This window comes from Scleropages formosus, chromosome 5 (assembly GCF_900964775.1).
Source record: "Scleropages formosus chromosome 5, fSclFor1.1, whole genome shotgun sequence".
NCBI lineage: Eukaryota > Metazoa > Chordata > Actinopteri > Osteoglossiformes > Osteoglossidae > Scleropages > Scleropages formosus.
The window spans coordinates 18,496,549-18,517,886 of record NC_041810.1 but is presented as its reverse complement, the minus strand read 5'-3'; the positions used below and the strand labels follow the sequence as shown (position 1 = coordinate 18,517,886).

Sequence of the window (21,338 nt, the reverse complement as noted above, 5' to 3'; positions counted from 1 at the left end):
AAGGTGGGTCCTTAGAGTACAAGGTGGCAGCTTTAACCACTACACAACCTGCTGGCCCACATTCTTCTTGAGTCACCCGATGCAGCAAAGTATCTGCAAACATTATTGTTTTATTAACCTTAGCTTCTTTGTTTAAGTAGATGGGATGAGATGATCATTGTTTATTTCACATCAGACAGTTAGCCAGCATTCATCCAGTTTGTTAAATTATACTTCCATTGGGTGTACTGTGAACAGGTAAAAGGGAAGCCCCATGACAAAATAGCAGTGAATACAGGCGTGCCGTCAGTTAATTGCCATCGAAGTGCCGTCACTGATGCTGTGCTGACATATTGCTCGTAACATTCCTAGCCAGTCATTCCATCGGAACAACTGCACAGATGGTGTCCGTCACCATCCCTCAAGGAGTGGCCCGTTAAAGAACCAGTGGAAACAGTGCCTTCTCTACAAGCAGGAGACGAGGAACAGTCGTGGCGATTGTTGAGGACAATTGGCTTTGCGTAACGTTTTTCTACTACCTCTGATTTTTAAAGGACACTCAATTGCTGTCATATTTACATTCATTCATTTAGCTGATGCTTTTCTCCAAATCGACTTAAATGTTAAGGTCACAATTATTTACCCATTTATACAGCTGGGTAAATTTACTGGAGGAATTTAGGGTAAGTACCTTGCTCAAGGGTGCTACAGCTGGAGGTGGGGATCGGACCGGCGACCTTTGGGTCCAAAGCAAGGGAGCGGCTCTAACCAGATATTTTTGCATAGTTGATTCAACTCATAAAAACCCATTATTTTATTTTTTTAAAGCTCTTTATAAGAGTTTAACATTTCTGATTAAGATCCTTAAAATGTGCATTTTGGGTTTGAAGAAGTTCTTTGGCTAAAATAGCACTGAACTTATCAACATACATACTCTCAAAAACATTTAAACTGGTTCTGAAGTCAAACATTACCCAAAATTCTCAGAAGTGTCTATGATGTGAATCAGAGTAAAGTCTAACTATTTTTTACAGATACTTAGGTGAAACTAGACATGTTTGGTGGCGTGTTTGTGATTCGTCAGGTTATGGACCAAATCTAAGCGGACTTGGTACGGGGAGAGCTGTCTTATCCGAAAAAACAGGCATCTTTTATGTCTTGCAAAGCTCTCGGCGACTGCTTAGCGTCCCTTGCCACGTTCCCCGAGCGAAATGTATGTACTGCATGCGAACAAGAAATCTGCACGAGGTTTCACTGTGTGGCGTTTGTGACCCTGTTTAAAATGTAATAAAAACTATTTTGCACATAACATGGAAAGGAAGAGCTGTGTGCTGCTTTCTAAACCTTTCGTCTGGAAGTAGAAGAAAGAAGCCGGTTTGCACGAGAAATGGAAGTCCACGCGCCTGCAACTCGAGCTGCACAACTGAAGCGAACTCCACGCGGGCGCACAGGACTGCGTTCGACGCCCTTTTAAAATGCAGGCGGAGCTCGGCGGACTCGGAAGGCGCCATGCTATCCCAGCATGCAACGGGCTTCCCGGCGGCAACGGCGGCACGGTAGCGCGTGGAAGCAAGCTCTGCGTGCGCATAGTGGAAACGAAATAAAATATTAAAAGAATAAGAAAATAAAACATTTAGGCGAACGCGAGAGGCTAGAAGACGCGAATTAGGAGTTAAAGATTTCGGGTGGCTTCGTAGTTTTCAGTTTTATCTGGTGTTCTTTGGAATATCCGCGGCGCTTCTCTGCCTCAGGATGTCGTTGATTTGCGCCAGTGAGTTCAACTTTTTTCGCAGCTCCCCCCTCCCCCGCGGGCTTCTGCTCTAATATTGTTGTGTGATTTTAATATGCGTGTTGTGTGTGTGTGTGTGTGTGTGTGTGTGTGTGTTCCGCCGCAGTCTCGAACGAGGTGCCCGAGCACCCGTGCGTGTCGCCAGTGTCGAACCAGGTGTTCGAGCGGCGGCTTGTGGAGAAGTACATCGCGGAGAACGGAGCGGACCCGGTGACGGGCCAGCCGCTGTCCGAGGAGCAGCTCGTCGACATCAAGGGTGACTCTTAAGCCCTAGTCTAGAATAAGCACAGCAGCAGCAATAATAATAATCATCATCATCATGATCATCGTGCAGTATCATTACATTTCTCTCAGGCATGATGAAATAATACGCTAACTAACGATCTGATCGACTTAATCCGGTTTCGAATTGCACTCATCTGGTCCTCTTGTTGCTGCCAGCTACGTACGGAATTATAAGTCTAATAGGATGTTTAAGTGGGTAAATCAAAATTCGTTATACTCTGCAGTAATTCAGATTCTTAGCGACTGAGCTAAAACCGTTAGTAACATGAGCTGATTTAAATCAATGTGAGGTGAATGGCCATACTCTGGCTGTACGCTTTCCTCTTTGTGGGGATACGTGAAAAAGGTTGTCTTTTAAAGTGTGTTGGGGATATCCCCCACCCGTGTCTGAATTGTTTTTCAGTGTCTCACCCTATCCGCCCCAAGGCCCCTTCTTCCACCAGCATTCCTGCTATTCTCAAAGCACTGCAGGATGAGTGGGTGAGTTCACATCATTACATCATATGTATCATGAAGACATAGTGGGTTCGGACAATGGCACAGCAGCTTGTCTGATGCCGCACAATATCTGGGTTCTGCATTCCAACTTGGGTTAGAATCCAGCTCATTCTCTGTGGAGTTTGCCTGTCTTTGTGTAGGTTTCCTCCTGGTACTCTTGTTTTTTCCCCACATGTGTTTCAGGCTCTAAATTTACCCTAGTGTGTGCATATCTGAGTGAATGAATGTGTGTGACTGCCCTGTGGTTGATTGGCACCCATCAAGGGTGTTCCCTGCCTCATGCTCCATGCATCCACCATAGGCTCTGGGACACCATAATCTTAGACAAGTGGCTGTAAATAGGTGCATGGATAGTAACATAAGTAATGTTAGATGCAGATGTTCTTATTCTGAATGTTTTTTTTTTTTTAAATCTTTGGTGCTAAAATATTTGCCCTGTGTGTTTGACTGCCACCCAAGGATGCAGTGATGCTCCACAGCTTCACACTGAGGCAGCAGCTGCAGACCACTCGCCAGGAGCTATCGCATGCCCTGTACCAACATGATGCTGCCTGCAGGGTCATTGCCCGACTTACCAAGGAGGTTACTGCCGCTCGTGAGGGTGAGTGCAGGGTCTCACCACGGATCTGCAGAAATTTCACTTTTGCTATTGTTGCAGTGTCTCATTCGCTTTGTTTCCCTGTGTGATAACCACAACCCCCCCCGTAGCCTTGGCTACGCTGAAGCCACAGGCCGGATTGGTCGTCCCTCAGGCTGCTCCCGCATCACAGCCTGTAGCTGTGGTGAGTGATAAAACTAAAACTACCTGCTGTCACACCTTTGGACAGAATTGCTATGTTCACATTCCATCTGAACTCCTTTGGTGATGTTGAGAATCTAACTTTTCTTCAATCAAAAAACCAATTTTCTCTTGTCTTGCTCTCTATCCCACAGGGTGCTGGAGGAGAGCCAATAGAAATCAGTGAGCAAGTTGGAATGACCCCTGAGATCATACAGAAGGTAAGAGAATTAAATTTAGGATTTGTAAATTTATATTTTTAGTTGAACGATTAGATCCTGGAGGCATGATTAAGCTCTTAATGATGATAAGTGGCATAAGAATTAATAAGGGCAAAGATCCAAAAATATTTTTTAAATGTCAGGTTCCTTTTTTCCTGACTTGCTTGGAACTAAAAAACATTAATAAATCCACTGTAGTCTCAAATTCACCAGAACTAAAATGTTTAACTCCAGCAAATAAAGTGCTTAATTCATAAATCCTCTGGCTTGGCACTCTTTCACCTTACAGTTGCGTCAGAATCTAGAGCAAGCAACATTAACATTCAGTCTGTGCTCATAAATAAACCACACAAACAGCAGCCCATGATGGAATTACATTTTTTTTTTTTTTTTACATTTTGGGTAAAGAGGACAGCCTGTAACCTTTAGGAAATTCATCACGGATAGAACATGGGTAAATCTCCCTCTCTTTCACAGCTGCAAGACAAGGCCACTGTCCTTACCACGGAGAGAAAGAAGGTAAAATTTCACTGTCCGTGTACACTGATGCAGTGCAATATCGTATTTAGTTCTGTCCCAGCTGGACTTAAATTGTTTCTTAAATGTCCCCCCCTGTCAGAGAGGTAAAACAGTTCCTGAAGAACTGGTCAGGGCTGAGGACCTCAGCAAGTATAGACAAGTGGCATCTCATGTTGTAAGTGGCAAGCTCGTTGACGGTGTGTGTGTATGTGTGTACTGTGCTGTGTTTGTATTTCACTGAAATTTGTGTAACCTGGAGATTTTGTTATATCTCTCAGGGTCTGCACAGTGCCAGTGTTCCTGGAATCCTGTCTTTGGACTTGTGCCCAACAGACACCAACAAAGTTCTCACTGGTATGCCCATATACTCCCCTTTTTTCCCTGATGTTTTATGGTTCTGCCCATAATTTTCTGTGCTCAGGGCAGGATGGTGGTGCAACAGATACCGGTGGTGCCTCACTGTATCTAACCTGGGGGTTCAAATTTGACTCAGTTTATGTGGAATTTACATGATTCCCTTGTTTGTGTGTACTTCCTTGCAATGCTCTTGTTTCCTCCCACAGTCCAAAGGTGATATTTTGGGTCATTTTGTGATTCTAAACTGTCCTTATTACATGTGTGTTTACTCTGTGATTAAACCCCTGTCCTATAGAGGGTGTCCCTTCTATTTTTCACCCTGTGCCTGTGTGAAAGGTTGCGGACCACCACAGTACTCCGTAGGACACATGAATATCGATAGTAGATGTTCTGTGCTCTTGCTTCATCCCATTTGCTCCTTTCAGGTGGCGCGGATAAGAACGTGGTGGTGTTTGATAAACGAGAGGAGCAGATTGTGGCCACTCTGAAGGGCCACGCAAAGAAAGTCACCTCTGTTATCTATCATCCTTCCCAGGTGAAATTGGATGGCCAAACCTGTTTTTAATGCTCAGTATGGGTGTTTTGCACCAAATGAACCATGCAGACTCACCCACTCTTTGCTGTTTCCTTTCTCCCCTCAGTCGGTGGTTTTCTCTGCATCTCCGGACAGCACCATTCGTGTGTGGTCTGTGTCTGGAGGGAACTGTGCACAGGTGATCCGTGCCCACGAGGCAGGAGTGACAGGACTGTCTCTGCATGCCACTGGTGATTACCTGCTGAGCTCTTCTGAGGATCAGGTAAGGTCACCAGTATTTCACACACATTTGTGACTGGTTGTTGTCAAGCACTTGGTGTTGCCTGCTTGTGCCTTCTCTGAAACTTACCTTCAGGAAATATATATTTCATTCTTCTCTCCCTGCATTAGTTCTGGGCATTCTCTGACATCCAGACGGGCCGTGTCCTCACCAAGGTTACTGATGAAACTGCAGGTTGTGGTGAGTCTTTAACTAGACCGGCTTTTTCAATTCAGTTTATTTATAGAGTGATCTTGTGACACAGAGCACTGAAAAAGAAATTAGACAAATAAACCAATAGTGGACTGTATGCTAGAGTAGTACATTATCTTTGCAATTATTAAAGCTATAAGTATGCCTACTGGCCGTGGAGGAAAGGAATAGAAAAACTCCCAGCTGAAAGTCAAGGGAGGGGGACAAAAACCTGGGGGTCCATGTGCCAGTGGCTGCCCACCCCTCCTGGGCATTATAGATTTAAAAAAAAAAAAAAAAGACTTAAGTCAATTTAACTAATCATAACATTGTGGCTGAGTGTTAACTTGATGTCACATAGGTATGGCTAGCCCATCATGGCAGGCGGTCATAAGCTTTAGTCAGCATGGGGTGTTGGTATCACAGCCAGTCAACTGCCAGTCGACCTTCTCAGGTCCTATCATAAAATAATGCTCAACAAGAGAAAAAAAAAAAAAAGATCAGTAAATGATGACCTAAGACTCGATGATTGGAGATGTTAATACAGAAGGGGAAAAGCACAGCCAACTGGAATTGCACTGCTATTTATATGCCACAGTGAACATGCAAGTCTTTAGCCGGGAAATAAAGACTGAGGCAGACGAGGTATTCCTAACAGTAACTGGTAGACTATAACACAGTTTAGGTGCTCTGTAACTAAAGGCATGCCCTCCTTTTGAGATCTTATTGATCAGAGGTCCTTGAAGGTAACCTGCATTCAATGAATGAAGACACTGTCTTGGAATATAAGCATCAATAGTCTTGCAAAGGTAAGCTAGGGTAATGCCATTTACTGCCTTAAAGGTCAGAAGTAGGTTTTTATAATGAACTCTAAGCGTAACCAGGAGCCAATGCAGTGATATAAGTACTGGTGTTATATGGTTGTACTTCCTAGGTTTAGTAACACTTCCAGCAGTAGCATTTTGTACTGATTGTAGCTTGGGACAGCCTGGTATGGACGCCCCGATGATAAAGCATTACAATGGTCTGGCCTGCTTTAAACAAAACTTTGTCTACATAAGAATTGCTTAAATTTAGCTATATTTCTCCACTGAAGGAAGCACAACCTATTCAATGTAGCCACATGAGACAGCTGAGTTTTCTGTCCTGCAAAACACCAAAGTCCTTAACACAATCTGTATGTTTCAGGCTTATGGCATTGGTGGTAAAGATTGATATGATTGTGTCAAGAATTTCAGCATCACCACCCACCACAAGTACATCTGTGTTTTACTGGCATTCAGACATTTAAAAAAAAAAAAATGTATGTATGTATGTATTCATAGTTTTATATTGGGTGAAACAATCTTTTAAAGACACCACAGGTTGATGGGTCATCAGGCTTAAACTAAATATATAGCTGTGTCATAAGCATATGAGTGGAAACTTGCATTGTTTGCAAATATCACCCAATGGCAATGCATAGTGAGAACAATAATGGACCCAACACAGAGCCCTGAGGCACACCATATTGAACCATGGATGAGAACAAAGGGGCGCAGTCATCCAGTTTCAATAAAGATTTACGCTTAGCTAAATACAAATGGAACCACTTCAAAACAGTGCTCTTAGTTCAAACAGGTTTTTAAGTCTACTGTGTAGGATACTATGGTCAACAGTATCAAATGCAGCACTCAAGTCTTGTAACATAACGGAGACATGACCAGCATCAGAGGAGATGATAATATCATTAATGTGAGCGCCATTTCAGTGCTGTTACCAGGGTGCAAACCAGACTGAAATTTTTCAATTACATTATGATGAATAAGACATTTGGAAAGCTATAGTCTTTTCTAAAATTTTGAATAAAAATGGTAGCGATGTCTAATTACTTGGGTTATTATAATCAAGATACAGTTTCTTTAGTAGGAATCTAATAATGGGTAATAAGGGGTCTAATAAATGAGATATTGATGACAGGTTACGTGGGAACGGAATCTGCGACTTAAGTAATTTAGTAGGGACTGGGTCTAAAGAAAGGTAGTACATTTCTTTTAGCAAATTAGCATGGTAATTTTCTCTATAGTAATTAAGTCAAAGATACCGAGACAGCGTAGACAGCATCTAATATCGCCGGAATCCCTTACACTGGCCTGAACTGAAGTAGAGGGAATGATGGATATTCTTTCATTCATGACAATAAAAACAACACATTCATCCTTAGTAATACAAGCAGAATTACATCATCTTGGTGTTTACCTGTTAAGTTAGCGATAGTACTTAAAAAAAAAAAAAATAATTCATATTTTCATCAGTTAGCTTCTTAACTGGCTTTTCTTCCCTCAGAATGAATATAAAGTTGTCCCAGTAAGTTTGCTCTTCTCGTCTTGTTTCCCCAGCTTTGACTTGTGCGCAGTTTCACCCTGACGGACTCATTTTTGGAACGGGCACTGCGGATTCGCAGATTAAGATCTGGGACCTGAAGGAGCGCACTAATGTGGCCAACTTCCCAGGCCACTCAGGACCCGTGACTGCTATTGCCTTCTCTGAAAATGGCTACTACCTGGCTACAGGTGGGTAAACTGCATTGTATTTCTTGTTACTGCTGTGTGTTTGTTTGCTGTCTGTTAGAATGTACCAGTCAAAAGTTTGTGTACACACAGGCAAGAGGGGAACTAGTTTCAAGCAAGTGTACTCACTTTTCAATGGTACAGAGTCTTTTGCCTATCTTTCTTGCAGCCTGAGTTCTCTTGTATGTAATTGCTAAGCTTACAAATTTTCATGTGTCTAATGCAGGTGCTCAGGATAGCTCTCTCAAACTTTGGGACTTGAGGAAACTGAAGAACTTCAAGACCATTACACTTGACAGTGGTTATGAGGTGAAGATTGCCACAGTCGTTATCCTCAGGATAATACTTTATTTTAGTCTAGCTGTTGAAAAGAAAATATGGAAACAAAAATTAATGCAATTCAGATATGTACACTTCCACAATCATTCATCATTGCTTTATCGTCTCTGTTGGGAAGTTGTTAGACCACTGCAAGCCTTTCCCTTACCATTATAAAAACAGATCTGTTTTGGAGGAAAGCCAACATAAACAAAGTACTTAGCACTACGCACAGCCAATGGGGACTATTAATTCAATGTTATACATGTTACCCATGTATTACTGGGATCATAGCCCTATAGTTCTGGTACAGTGTTGTAAACTCAGTTTTCCTCTTTTGTCCCTTCAGGTGAAGTCTCTGGTGTTTGACCAGAGTGGTACGTACCTGGCTGTGGCTGGCTCTGACATCAGAGTGTATGTCTGCAAGCAGTGGTCTGAGGTCCTCAACTTCACCGGTGAGAGAATGTCTTTTTTTTTTTTTTTTTTTTTGAGTAGGGGAAGTGGGACTGTTTGTACTGTAACACTAGCAAACAGCACACTAGTTTTGTCATATGTATATAAAGCTATTAACCCACGTCCTCCTCCCTTTTAGATCATTCTGGCCTTGTGACGGGTGTTGCTTTCGGGGAGCATGCTCAGTTCCTCACCTCTGCTGGAATGGACAGGAGCCTCAAGTTCTATAGCCTGTAAAATGACAGCCTAGATGGCGGCAGGAACAGATCGCGATGGTATTTTATTTGGTATCAAAATAGTGGTGCGCATGGGAAGTCCTAGCAGATACCACCATGCTTCACAGCATGAACTGCATTTAGATTACTCAGTAGCACCATGCAGACTCCTTGCTTTTAGTAATTCCATCACCCTTTTTTTTTTTTCCCTTCCACTTGATCTTGGTAGATTTACTGCAATCTTTTTTTCCCCCTCCCTTGGCTTTCTGTGGATGGTGTTGGAGGGTATGAACTGTATTTTCATTTGATTTTGGTCTGTTCATTCATATGTTTGTTGCTGTAACAGAGTTGCTAAACACTTTTAAATTTGGCATATGCAAAATTCAATGTTTCAACTTTTTTTTTTTTTTCCTTTTTTCCCCTGCTTCCTTCAGATATTCTACATCCTGTGTGTGACTAGTGAATGCTATGGCTAACAAATTATATTTTTGTGTCAGATTGTGGCAGCATCTGTTGGACTTTGAATCTCAATAAATACTTTAAATCCCATACCTTGAATGCTGTGATTAATGGAAAAAAAATGCAATACACAACCTTTCACCTTCAGAAACAAAAATAATTTAATAAAATATATTTCACACACAAAGGGGTCAACTGCCCACCTCCTGCACTGTGAACCTCACAAGGTAATTCTGCGCTACCCTATAACGTATCATATTCTCTAATAATGTCAATGCTCTAATGCACGGCTTGTACGCACGCGTTCCATGTCAGCGTTAGCGTGTTGTACTACAGTACAGACCGCGGCAGGGCTCTGGAAAAGTCCTCGTCATGCGCGTCGTCGACGCCACCCCTCCTCCGTCGTTCTTTCTCACGTGACAAGGCAGCGTCATGTGACCGTTGGGAAACAGGAAGTGCGACATCACGGTTCTTCCTCCGCCTCTTCATGTGTGTTTTATAGTCGGTCTGTTTGCACATCGCGGGGGACTCGGCAGCGGCGCCGGCTCTGTGTGCCCGTCGTGGACTGTGACTTCGGCAAGAGAGCGGTATGACATCCACGAGTGTTTTTATTACAACTACTGAAACTTATTTCCACCCGAGCTCGTTGTGGTGCACGTTGTTTCTGTAACTAAACGTGTGTGAAATCAGTGATTTTATTTAAATTCATGAATTGAAAACAAACAGCTACGGGTTATTTGCTAATTTAGTACTACTCTGGCCATTCAACAAAACAACATGAAATTGGTGTTAATACTTGGCAGACACAAGTTGGGATAACTTGAACAGAACAGATTACCGAAACAAGCGTGTCCCGTTTGATGTTCATATTCATTTTCGCTTCACTGCAGTAGGCAGCAGCACACTGTATAGTAAGTCAGCGAGCCTACTTTGTCAGATGTGAATAACAAAGTGATGGGCAGTGCGTGTCCCGCCGGGAAATCCAGCACAGACTGTTGCTGCTGTGTGGTCGTTCCAGTTGCTATTGGTTTAGTTTTCAGTGGTACCTCATATTGAAACTAATCTAGCCTCGACAGTTTTTTGTTTTTGCTTGTGTGGTTTTTTTTTTTTTTTTTTTTTTTTTAACAAAATTATTGCTTCCTGCACTGATTTCTCCTCATGTTGCCAGTGGCTCCTTAGCCTGCTGATTTGCACATGCTTTCAGTTAGACTCACTGCTACTCATGGGGGGACAGATCACAAGTCTGCAAAGTAATCTGATTTGGGTGTTTGTTGGAATTTGAACAGCACATATTGTCCAGTCAGTAAACTGCCCATGAATGTTTGTCGGTGTTGATCTTTTCTTTTTAAGTTTAAGGGAATGTGTGAATAACGGCGACAGTTTCAATCATTCATTTTCCTTGTGCCTTGATTGTCTTTCTTAAGCAGGACCTTTTGTTATTCCACATCCAATAAATTCAGTTAACTAAATACAGCTGATCAGATGCTATGTGAAATGTTTCTCTCTATGTCACCCAGATACCCAGCTAATTAAATCCTCCTTTTAAACAAAAGGATAATGAGTGTCTCCATAGTGTCCTCAGGATCCTGCGGTGTGGTCACGCTGTGCAAACGGCTTCGTTTCCACACACACTCTGTGACACTTTGGGTTTCTGTCTGTGTCACCGTGTCCTTGCCTGTCAGCTGACTCCGCTTTAGTCACTCCGATTTTGCAGCGGGGGGTCAGCCTGTGTCGTGTGGCAGTTGTCTTTTCTCAGATTTTCCTGTCAAGAGAAAATAGATTTGAGGAAGGACGAGAGGATCACATGATCGACTGCATTACCCCCCGTCCACCTCCCTCCTTCTATGCACTCTTTCTGCCTCCCTGTCTCTCAGGTTGCCATGGGGGCTCTGTTTCGTAGCGAGGAAGTCTGTCTGGTGCAGCTCTTTCTCCAGTCGGGATCGGCCTACGACTGCGTCAGCGAACTGGGAGAGCTGGGACTGGTCGAGTTCCGAGATGTAAGTCACCATAAAACAGACCCCCTACTGCTCCACTTTAGCTCACTTCCTCATTTAATCTAATTTGACTCCTAATTTGACCCACATTCATGCTTTTCTGCCATTCCTTGTCTTAGCTGAACCCAAACGTCAACGCTTTTCAGAGGAAGTTTGTTGGGGAAGTGCGGCGATGCGAGGAGCTCGAGAAAACGTTTTGTGAGTTCTGGCTTCTCACCCTTGTAGTCTCACAGTTTGGTTTTAACTATGAACGTACTGTAATTTTTATCAGCCTTTCTACTGACTTGTCCTCTGCCCATGGACCACAGCATTCCTGGAGCAGGAGATCCACCGGTCCCGGTCCCCTCCTCTGGAGGGACGCCTGTCCCCACCCTATCCGACCCCTTCTGCACCCCAGCCCAGAGAGCTGCTCACCATCGAGGAGGAGAGTGAGAGGCTGTCCAGAGAGCTGAAGGAGGTGCGTGGGGTTAGAGTTTACGTTCACGGATGGGGTCGAGGACCCTGGTTAGCTTCGGTGCTGGTTGTCAGGCTGTTCCTAGTTGTGTCGTCGTCGTTCCATAGGTGTCACGGAACCGAGACAGCCTCCAGGCCCAGCTGACTCAGCTTTCTCAGTACAGAGGGGTGCTGACTGAGACGCACTCCCTTACTACAACACAGGTTATTTGCTGTTACTTCCTTGGCTTTTCATCCAGAGTAAAGAGCCCAGACTAGTACGAGCATGTGTGCTTGTGGGTTTTTTTTTTTTTTTTTTTTTAAAACTTAATCAGGTCACAACTTGTTCTGGATTCTGGAATCTAGCACAGCTATGTTGCCAAACCATTTTCCTTTATACTTTTTGGAAGTACATGAGCAGTACTATGGTAAAGAAAATTCTATCTCTCAGTAGTTACAGTAAATTCCTTGTTTTTGTGCTTTATAAAGACAGTCCGTCACATCAAAGTGTTCACATGAAAAGGTCATAGAGTATACAACTATACATCAGGCCTCGGTTGCTGCTGTAAACATCCCAGTCTGTTGCTAAGTAACCATGCTGGTATAAAGATGAGTAAAGAAAGTACTTTGATTGTGACCCATGTTGCAGCATTGTCCATTTTAGCCTTTGCTGCTCAACAGAGCTACTGTAGTGAAACTCTTGTGTTCTGAGAATGAGATTTTTGGTCCAGAATAATTTTTTCCTTCCTTCATACTGTGCGGCACTAATCCCGCACAAATCCTTACAGATGCCACCCCACACCTTGGACTCGTCTGGGTTTTCGGACAACAGGCAGGACATTCGACTCAGGTGAGCTTGATTGATCAGTGTTCTGTTCAGTCCACAGACCACTTGCTTCAAGGTCTTTTTACCATCCAACCCTGTAATGCTGTTTACATGGAAGGGTCTGGTAATGGTGCTGTTCTCATTCACATGCTTCACTTCAGTGCCCGTCATTGCGCTGTCAGCATGTCCCCATGGGATATTGCGGCTTAGGGTGCGCTGGGTGTTTTGTATGTGAAAACTCTTCCAACGCACCTTCCTTGTTCCTCTTTTTGTAGCTTCGTAGCAGGTGTCGTGCATCCGTGGAAAGTCCCGTCCTTTGAACGGCTGCTGTGGCGTGCTTGTCGAGGTTACATCATAGTGGATTTTCAGGAGATGAAAGAGAGACTGGAAATGCCTGACTCTGTAAGAGACTATTGAATTAGTGCTGGACACTGAGGCTCAGCATTGATGTCCTTCATTAAAATTCCAATTGTGGTACTTTTTACTTTGTGAAACAACTGACCTTTTTGTACAAGTTGCATTTACATTTATTAAGTTTTATTTACCAGATGCTTTTCTCCAAAGTGTCTCACAGAAAATGACAGTGAGTGCATTACATGAACATAAGAAGACGCTTAGAGGCAGACACATGATTCTAAAAGAGGGATCCCTGTAATGAAAGACAATGTAGAAAGTAGAGAAGTGGCCTATTTTAGAGTCTTTAAAGGACAGCTGGTAGCGTAGTGGTTACAGCTGCTGTCTTTGGATCCAAAGGTTGTAGGTTCAAATCCCACCTCTGGCTGTTGAGGAAGGTATTTAACCATAAATTGCTCCAATAAAATTACCCAGCTGTATAAATTTGTAAATAATCGAGGGTAGTGTCACACTGTAAGTGGCTTTGGAGAAAAGTGTCAGCTAAACGAATAAATGCAAATGCATGCTTTGAATTTATTCAGGTAATTATTCATTAAACGGATGCTTTTCTTCAAAGGGATTTCCAGTGTTAAGCCATTTACTATTATTCATAGGGCTGTGTAATTTTTAGTAGCGAGTAGTAATGAGTAGATGAGAAAGATACAAAAGCCCCATTTAAAGTGCTCATCCGTCATGTCTGTCAATCACAGGGAGAAATGGTGCAGTGGACAGTCTTCCTCATTTCCTACTGGGGGGACCAGATTGGTCAGAAAGTCAAGAAAATCTGTGATTGGTAAGATTGCCTCTGTCCATCTTCTTCGAAAGTTCTCGATGTGCAAACATAGACGAAACCTGAGGTTACATTGTTCGTTGGCACTGATATGCGACCTGCTGTATCGTTTTCTTCCTGCTGCAAAAACAGTTTCCACACCCAAACCTTCGCCTACCCCGAAAGTACAACAGAAAGAGTGGAAACTCTCCAAAAACTGGAGAACAGGATTGAGGACATCAAAACGGTAGGAGAGGGGAGCCCTAGATTTTTATCACTGGGATATTTACACTGGTAGTGTGGTTTAACACGGTGCCGTGAGAAAGTAATTGTCTCAGGTCATTTCTCAGCCCGGTTTTGCAGCATTTCGAAATTTAAAATTTAATCTAATCTTTTTGTCAGTTGTAGAAGTATATGAGCAGAGACAAAGAGAGGAACAAATGACACCAGTGTTGTTTCCGTGTCATTTTCTTGGTGTGGAAGGTAGAATGTAGTCATAGGTGTGAACAAGTAAGTCCCTTGGAAATACTTTTTTCCACGGCACTCCGTACTTTTCTATTCCAGATGTCTTTTGGTTTTGGCCAAAATCATTACCCTGAGTCTGTTTTACAGAAGTTTCTAGTTGGAATAATATTTTGTTAGATGAGTCTGGCTGCTTTTATAAACTGCATTTTTTGTGGTGGAAAACCAACCCTGGACGCACGGGATTTCTCCTCATTGAGACAGCAGAGAGATGCTGAACATTATTTTTCCAGCTGGATCAATTAATAGCTTTGGTTTATTCTCACACAGGTGCTCGCCCAGACGGAGCAGTACCTGCAGCAGCTGCTGGATCGTGCCGTGGCAGTCCTCCCGCACTGGAAAGTCCGGGTTCAGAAGTGCAAGGCAGTTCAGATGGTGTTGAACCTGTGCAGCCCGTCCGTCACAGACAAGTGTCTCATTGCTGAGGCCTGGTGTCCTGTGAGCCAACTGCCGGCACTGCAGAACGCGCTGAGAGAAGGAACTGTGAGTGGCGGGATGTGTCAGGGAGGGTGGCGGGTGTTGATGGTACGGGGATGGGAGTGGGGAGCAAGGCAGAGATGCGCTCAATGGGGTCCGGAGCCATGAACCAGCTGCGATCCCTGGTTCCAGAACAAACTGATGGGTCAGTTCATGTAAAGAGAAGAAAAGATGAGAGACTGAGGTTCTGTGCTCTCATCAGACAGAATTTGAAAGCAGTGTTTCTCTCAGTGTATGTGCCAGTGTATCTTTGGCTTGCTCATCAACCTCTCCAAACTTTTTGTGGCCAAACCCAGTGGTGAGTGAGTACAGCATTGCGGTATTGTTCTTGCACAGCGGAAGAGTGGGAACAGCGTGGACTCCTTCTACAACCGCCTGCCTGCAGCAGCTTCTCCACCAACACTCTTCACCACCAACTCCTTCACTGCTGGATTCCAGAACATTGTAGATGCATACGGAGTGGCTATGTACAGGGAGGTGAACCCAGGTAGAGGAGAGCCTCTTTCCATTTTCCCTCTTCCTAGTTACTAACATTTTCAGAGGATGAAAAAGAAAAAAAAAAATCCAAAGATTCAGGAAGAAATGGGTAAAATTTAGGGTTTGAGATATATACTTTCTGGCCCTTCACTCCCCCACCCCCCCCCCTCCTCCAGCGGTATACACTATCATCACCTTCCCCTTCCTCTTTGCGGTAATGTTTGGGGATGTGGGACATGGGTTACTCATGACCCTTGCAGCACTCTGGATGGTCCTGGAGGAGAAAGACCCCAAGTTGAGGAACAACACCAATGAGGTAATAACTTTCACGGTCCTCTATATGTCACAGCTGTATTATCAGTCATCAGCAATCACGTCTACTCCCTTTAAATATACGTAATATCCCATCAATGCCAGGACTGTTTCTCTTATACATAAATACTGCTGCACTGTCCATCCAGCCCAGAAAATTAATTTATTAATATTGTGTGGAAAGCCAAACTCATTTCCTGGTACTGGATTGTAAATAAATTGTCACCATCTCTCTTGCTTTTGCTTTGTCAACATTAGATCTGGAGAATGATGTTTGGGGGGAGATACCTGATATTGCTGATGGGTCTCTTCTCCATCTACACCGGGGCCATCTATAACGAATGCTTCAGCCGAGGGCTCAGTGTGTACACGTCCAGTTGGCACATCCAGCCCATGATCGCGCACTACAACTGGAGGTGCTGTTGCCTTCTCTTGCCTTCAGTGCCCAGTCTGATGCTTGTCCAACCCTCAGTAATACATTTGTTTTAAAAATGCACTGTTTTACAGTGACGCAACATTTCAAGCGAACCAGTATCTCAGTCTGGACCCAAATGTTACGGGAGTGTTTCAGGGACCCTACCCATTTGGTATTGACCCGGTATGCAGATATACTATTGGGTCTCACCCCTTTTTTCCCCACATTTACATACAGGATGACTTTAGAGAGACAGTCATAAAAATATGAAATATTTTCCTCTGCAGATCTGGGGGTTGGCAAATAACCACTTGACATTCCTCAACTCCTACAAAATGAAGATGTCTGTGATCATCGGTGTGATCCACATGACCTTTGGGGTTTGCCTTTCCTTCTTCAATTACATGTCAGTCGCTCTCCTGTGTCTCTCGTTGGCTGTTTCTACTCTCGCCACGTGCAGTCAGTGGCTTTCAGCTAACGGTGCTTTGTGCTCCTGCTCTCCGCAGACACTTCAGGAAGTTCAGCAGCATTTTCCTGGTTCTTATCCCAGAGCTCATCTTCATGCTCTGCCTGTTTGGTTATCTGGTGTTCATGGTTATCTTCAAGTGGATCGCGTATGGTCCCATGGACTCAAACCAGGCACCTAGTATTCTCATACACTTCATTGATATGTTCCTGTTTACTGACAACAAAACCAATCCACCACTGTACACCGGACAGGTGAGTAGAAGCTGTCAAAAAGGTCTGTGTGATAAATAGACTAATGCGGAATAACCATAAGGGGCAGCTGTAGCGTAGTGGATAGAGCTGCTGCCTTTGCTCTCAAAAGGTTGTAGGTTTAAATCCAGCTTTAGTACCCCGAGCAAAGTAAAATGGTCCAGTACAGTTACCCAGCTGTATAAATGGGTAAATAATTGTAAGTATCTTAACATTGTAATTTGCTTTGGAGGAAAGTGTCAGATAAATAAATTTACGAAGAAGGGACTCAGAGAACAGTAATGTTCTTCTTTCTCTCTCTGCAGCTGATAGTACAGAAGGTGCTTGTAATTTTGGCTGTGTGTTCAGTACCTGTCTTGTTGTTGGGGAAACCAGTCCATCAATACATAACGCACAAGAGAAAGAGGCGACATCGAGGAGTAAGTGTGTGTTTTGGCTGAATTTTCCGGGGGGGTTCTCATTTTGACTCTCATATCCAGCATGTACCATATCTGAATGGTTCTGAATTCAGTGTTTGCTTTGTGTTGTCATCAGGGAGACCAAAGGCCACTACTGTCGGACAACGGTGCCATCAATGCTTTGCAGGGGGATGTGGAAGAAGGCCACGTGGGTGAGGAAGAGGTCAGGAACATGTGGAGAAACGAGAAACACCCAAGTGTTTGAAAATCCCTACATTTTCTGAAGTTATTGGTATTTGCTGAAAAGCTAAGTCTTTTCTTTCATCAGGAGTTAACACTAAACAGTGGTTTCTCTCGCTTTCTCCTGCTGCAATCTTCAGGAGTTTGACTTGCCAAATGTGTTCATGCACCAGGCAATCCATACTATTGAGTATTGCCTTGGTTGTATCTCCAACACTGCCTCTTACTTACGGCTGTGGGCGCTCAGCTTGGCACATGCACGTGAGTATCCGTAGCGACAAACCAACCTGTCTCTGTGTCCATTCTCAGCAGTTCTCTTTCTTCTAAGTCCCCCTGTGTTTGATGGTGCCTTCGATGTCCTGGACCTCGGGGTATATTGGAAAGGATCATCTTGCTTGGAGAAGGTGTCATGAGTTTCATTGTATGTACGATGAGTGTCTTGTTTTTCAGAGCTGTCAGAGGTGTTGTGGGTGATGGTGATGCGGATGCCCCTCTCCAGGAAGGACTATGTGGCCTCCATTATCCTTGTGGTCATCTTTGCCTTCTTTGCTGTGTTGACGGTTTCCATTCTGCTGGTCATGGAGGGGCTGTCAGCTTTCCTGCACGCCCTCCGTCTACACTGGTGAGAGAAGACACAGTCTGAATTTATGTAAACGCGAATGAACTTTGCTTCTAGAGTTTGTGACAGATTTTGATATGTTGGAAGACAAAGAACATAGACTTTATGTGAAGTGGAAATTTGCAGTAACCTAATAACAGTGTCATCTGCAGGGTGGTTTTGCTGAGCTCTAGTCACTAAATTCGGTTCACTTTGAATTGCCCATTATGATTTTGAAATTTTTCTCCTTTTTTTTTTTGTACAGGGTGGAATTTCAAAACAAGTTCTATAGTGGAACTGGCTACAAGCTCTGCCCATTCTCTTTTGCTTCCATCATACATTCCTCAGTAGCTAATTAAGTGCCAAATTTAGTATTAAAAATTTTCATTTATGATCATTTATCATCACGAGCCATTTATGCATTTTGAAGGCCATCTATTTGTATAATTTTGAAGGATAAAATTCAGAAGAAACACTTCCAATTCTATATATACTGAATGCACAGTGACCATGGAATGTTGGTATGGTTCTTCAATTCAGTCTAATCAAAAATTTTCTGTAAGTATTGCCTGTAATGGAGTATTGTTCCAGATCTTTCAGTTGTCAGAGACTAAACTACTGAAGCAAAAGTCCAGTCTTTCACACCCCCAAATAAGTTCGGGTACTATTTGAGCCCCCACGGGAGTGTCAGTACCTTTTCGTACAACACTTGTAGGATGCTTCTGTTTTCATTATGCCATTTCTGTTGAGTAGGAAGTTCTTTGAATATGTCCTTAAGGAGAGATGTTCATTTCAGTCTTCCAGCAGTTATTTGTATTGTATGAGCTCTGACTTACTCAGGAAAAGTGATCGGTTCAGATGTTTGTGTCTCAGTGGAGCCACAACATGAAGTCTAGCATAGGTAAGTAGTGCAGTGCCCCCGACGAAATAGCAAGGCAAGCCTGCACGTGTCTGGTGCTTCTACTTTCTTTTACTCTGTAAATCTGATTGAACTAAATGATTAACACGTGACATCATTAAAGGGGACCTGTTCGTTTTTAAAGGCACACATTAACAAAAGTGGTTGAAATGTTTTTAAAAAAATCTGTAAAAACGTATATCTTGCATGTTGTGTTAGTACGTAACTAATACACTGGCAAATTGATGCAGTGCAAAGCATGCATTGTCAGCACAGACAGATCTACCGTACATCCTTCTGTTTTTCATCGCCAATGTAATCCACACAAAGGGATGCTGTTAAAACTAGCGTATTGCAGTGTGTCAAGTATGTCTTTTCACAGGTGTTTTTGATGAGTTGAGCATCATTTTGAGTACAGCATGAAAGTGTCTGTTTGTCATACTGTAAGGTTTTACATTTATAGCAAAGTACTTCAACTGTGTGCAGATGTTTGTTTTTATTTGGTTTTTTTTATCTTCCTTTTACATGAAATTATATATTTCATAAATTGCCTTAATGAAGAAGATTCATCCCTATGGTTACTGTGTTTCTGCTTTTTGTTAAGATCAGCCTGTAATATTTTTTAATGGAAATTATGAATTAATAAAATATGACAAACTTCAGGAGAGATAGCTTATTTCTGTGAAGTGTTCAGATAGAACATTTTCAATAAAGTTGAGTATTCCTAAGCAGATTACTTTGGACATGTACAGACTGGTACAAACAGTAAAAATCAATTCAAGTCCTTAATACTTTAACAAATCAGATGCGTTTCTTTCATATTAAAGCATTTAAACATCTTAGGTGATGTTAGAGTTGATTGGAAGTCAACTAAGACTATGTAGTGTTATCAGCCCACACACCTTATTCACTGCAGTGACTTACACTGCTAGATACACAATTTACACTGGGTCACTCATCCATACATCAGTGAAACACACTCTCTCTGTCACTCACACACTATGGCCAAACCTGAACAGCATGTCTTTGGACTGTGGGAAGAAACCAGAGCACCCAGAGGGTACCCACACAGACACAGGGAGAACATGCAAACTCCACACAGACTGAGCAGGGATCAAACCCATGGCCTCTCCCACCATCCAGGTGCTGTGAAACAGCAGCATTACTCACTGTGCTACCAGGCTGACCTGGGCAAAAAGCAGCTCTGCCCTTCTAATGTCTTTATAAATATTGCTGTTTTTACATCAAACCACTCTTTGGTGTCACAGATGTTATTTCAGGGATTCGCAACTTCAACATTATACACCTATTCCTCATAATGGACTCAATTCGTTCCTTGAAGTCACCCCATTAGATGAATTTGCCTTGTGAGAGGATCAAATTCCCAGTATTTGTTTTTTCAATAAGCATCAGTTCATGGACAAAATATAGCCTGAAGCCTATCACATAGGGACAGGGTGTCCACAAACGCTGCTGTGCCACCTTGCCACCCTGGATAAAAAAACATTTCACCTACAATTCATTAAAATATCTCTAAAAATGTATTTGATCTATAGGGGGTGCGGTGGCACAGTGGGTTGGACCACAGTTCTGCTCTCCGGTGGGTCTGAGGTTCGAGTCTCGCTTGGGGTGCCTTGTGGCGGACTGGCATCCCGTCCTAGGTGTGTCCCCTCCCCCTCCGGCCTTACTCCCTGTGTTGCTGGGTAGGCTCCGGTTCCCCGCGACCCCTATGGGACAAGCGGTTCTGAAAATGTCTGTGTATTTGATCTTTGACAATGAATACATCTGTAACAAAATTATTATTTCTACATGTTCATTTAATTTATTATCAATAACCAGTCGTGTGATGCAGGGTGGCGGTGGTCCGGAGCCTATCCTGGAAGCACAGGCCGTACTGTACCTCGGGATCTGGCTTCAGCGTAGTCCAGGGCATAGCATTATGTTTCTTTTTTTTTTTTACATGTACTGTATTCTTCTCTGCTTTTGCAGTCTTTTCTGATGTCTTCTGCATCTTTATTGCAACCTTTTCAGGAGATATTTTAATAAACTCCGATACAGAATTGCATGTTGTGGATGTGAATTGATCAAAATAACCCGCCATAATACAACTGGGCTGAATAATAAGCCCCTCATATAGGAGGATATATATATTTCCGTGTCATTCTATTATTTTTAGTTATATAAGAATTACATATATAATATATATTAGAGACGAGTCTATAAGGGTAATTAATTATCATGAATTGTAATTGTGTGGTTTAATTCGTCGAATGTAGCTCTGACTTTACATATTTTTAAGGTAAATCGTGCATGACTCACTGTGAGTCTCACATATTTTTGTAATAACTATATGGCTGCTTACAGTCCATTCGGTTTTAATATGAATTGTCATTTTTCCATCATTCCACGTTTCACGCGTTAGTAAAACACGCCGCACGAGAGCAATAACGCCGGACCTCGAACG

At 43.0% G+C, this 21,338-nt stretch overlaps 2 protein-coding genes across 2 annotated transcripts; both read left to right on the top strand.

The window, feature by feature from the left end:
- Window positions 1-1,490: 1,490 nt before the first annotated feature.
- prpf19 (pre-mRNA processing factor 19) lies at window positions 1,491-9,496 on the top strand. Its single transcript, XM_018754967.2, has 16 exons — window positions 1,491-1,750; window positions 1,875-2,024; window positions 2,457-2,533; window positions 3,011-3,152; window positions 3,260-3,333; window positions 3,485-3,550; window positions 4,028-4,069; window positions 4,170-4,244; window positions 4,348-4,423; window positions 4,852-4,961; window positions 5,068-5,223; window positions 5,352-5,421; window positions 7,791-7,964; window positions 8,188-8,270; window positions 8,629-8,734; window positions 8,872-9,496. Exons 1-16 carry the CDS (start codon window positions 1,732-1,734, stop codon window positions 8,967-8,969), a joined length of 1,518 nt encoding a protein of 505 aa, XP_018610483.2. The 5' UTR covers window positions 1,491-1,731; the 3' UTR covers window positions 8,970-9,496.
- Window positions 9,497-9,802: 306 nt separating this feature from the next.
- On the top strand, window positions 9,803-19,479 carry tcirg1b (T cell immune regulator 1, ATPase H+ transporting V0 subunit a3b). Its single transcript, XM_018754900.2, has 21 exons — window positions 9,803-9,993; window positions 11,281-11,403; window positions 11,520-11,598; window positions 11,709-11,857; window positions 11,962-12,057; window positions 12,621-12,682; window positions 12,934-13,060; window positions 13,762-13,844; window positions 13,974-14,067; window positions 14,613-14,825; window positions 15,156-15,306; window positions 15,473-15,612; window positions 15,867-16,024; window positions 16,116-16,206; window positions 16,311-16,429; window positions 16,530-16,743; window positions 17,046-17,159; window positions 17,275-17,361; window positions 17,519-17,639; window positions 17,829-18,000; window positions 18,242-19,479. The coding sequence occupies exons 2-21, from the start codon at window positions 11,287-11,289 to the stop codon at window positions 18,333-18,335; spliced, it is 2,481 nt and encodes an 826-aa protein (XP_018610416.1). The 5' UTR covers window positions 9,803-9,993; window positions 11,281-11,286; the 3' UTR covers window positions 18,336-19,479.
- The last annotated feature ends 1,859 nt before the right edge of the window (window positions 19,480-21,338 follow it).

Excerpts from the sequence above, each read along its gene's own strand:
- prpf19 (XM_018754967.2), top strand. Across the intron at positions 2,025-2,456 it reads GCAGCTCGTCGACATCAAGG|TGTCTCACCCTATCCGCCCC; the intron begins GTGACTCTTAAG and ends ATTGTTTTTCAG. Across the intron at positions 8,271-8,628 it reads CACTTGACAGTGGTTATGAG|GTGAAGTCTCTGGTGTTTGA; the intron begins GTGAAGATTGCC and ends TTGTCCCTTCAG.
- tcirg1b (XM_018754900.2), top strand. The coding sequence starts at position 11,287 with ATGGGGGCTCTGTTTCGTAGCGAGGAAGTCTGTCTGGTGCAGCTCTTT. Across the intron at positions 11,599-11,708 it reads GGAGCTCGAGAAAACGTTTT|CATTCCTGGAGCAGGAGATC; the intron begins GTGAGTTCTGGC and ends CATGGACCACAG. Across the intron at positions 15,307-15,472 it reads GTACAGGGAGGTGAACCCAG|CGGTATACACTATCATCACC; the intron begins GTAGAGGAGAGC and ends CCCCTCCTCCAG.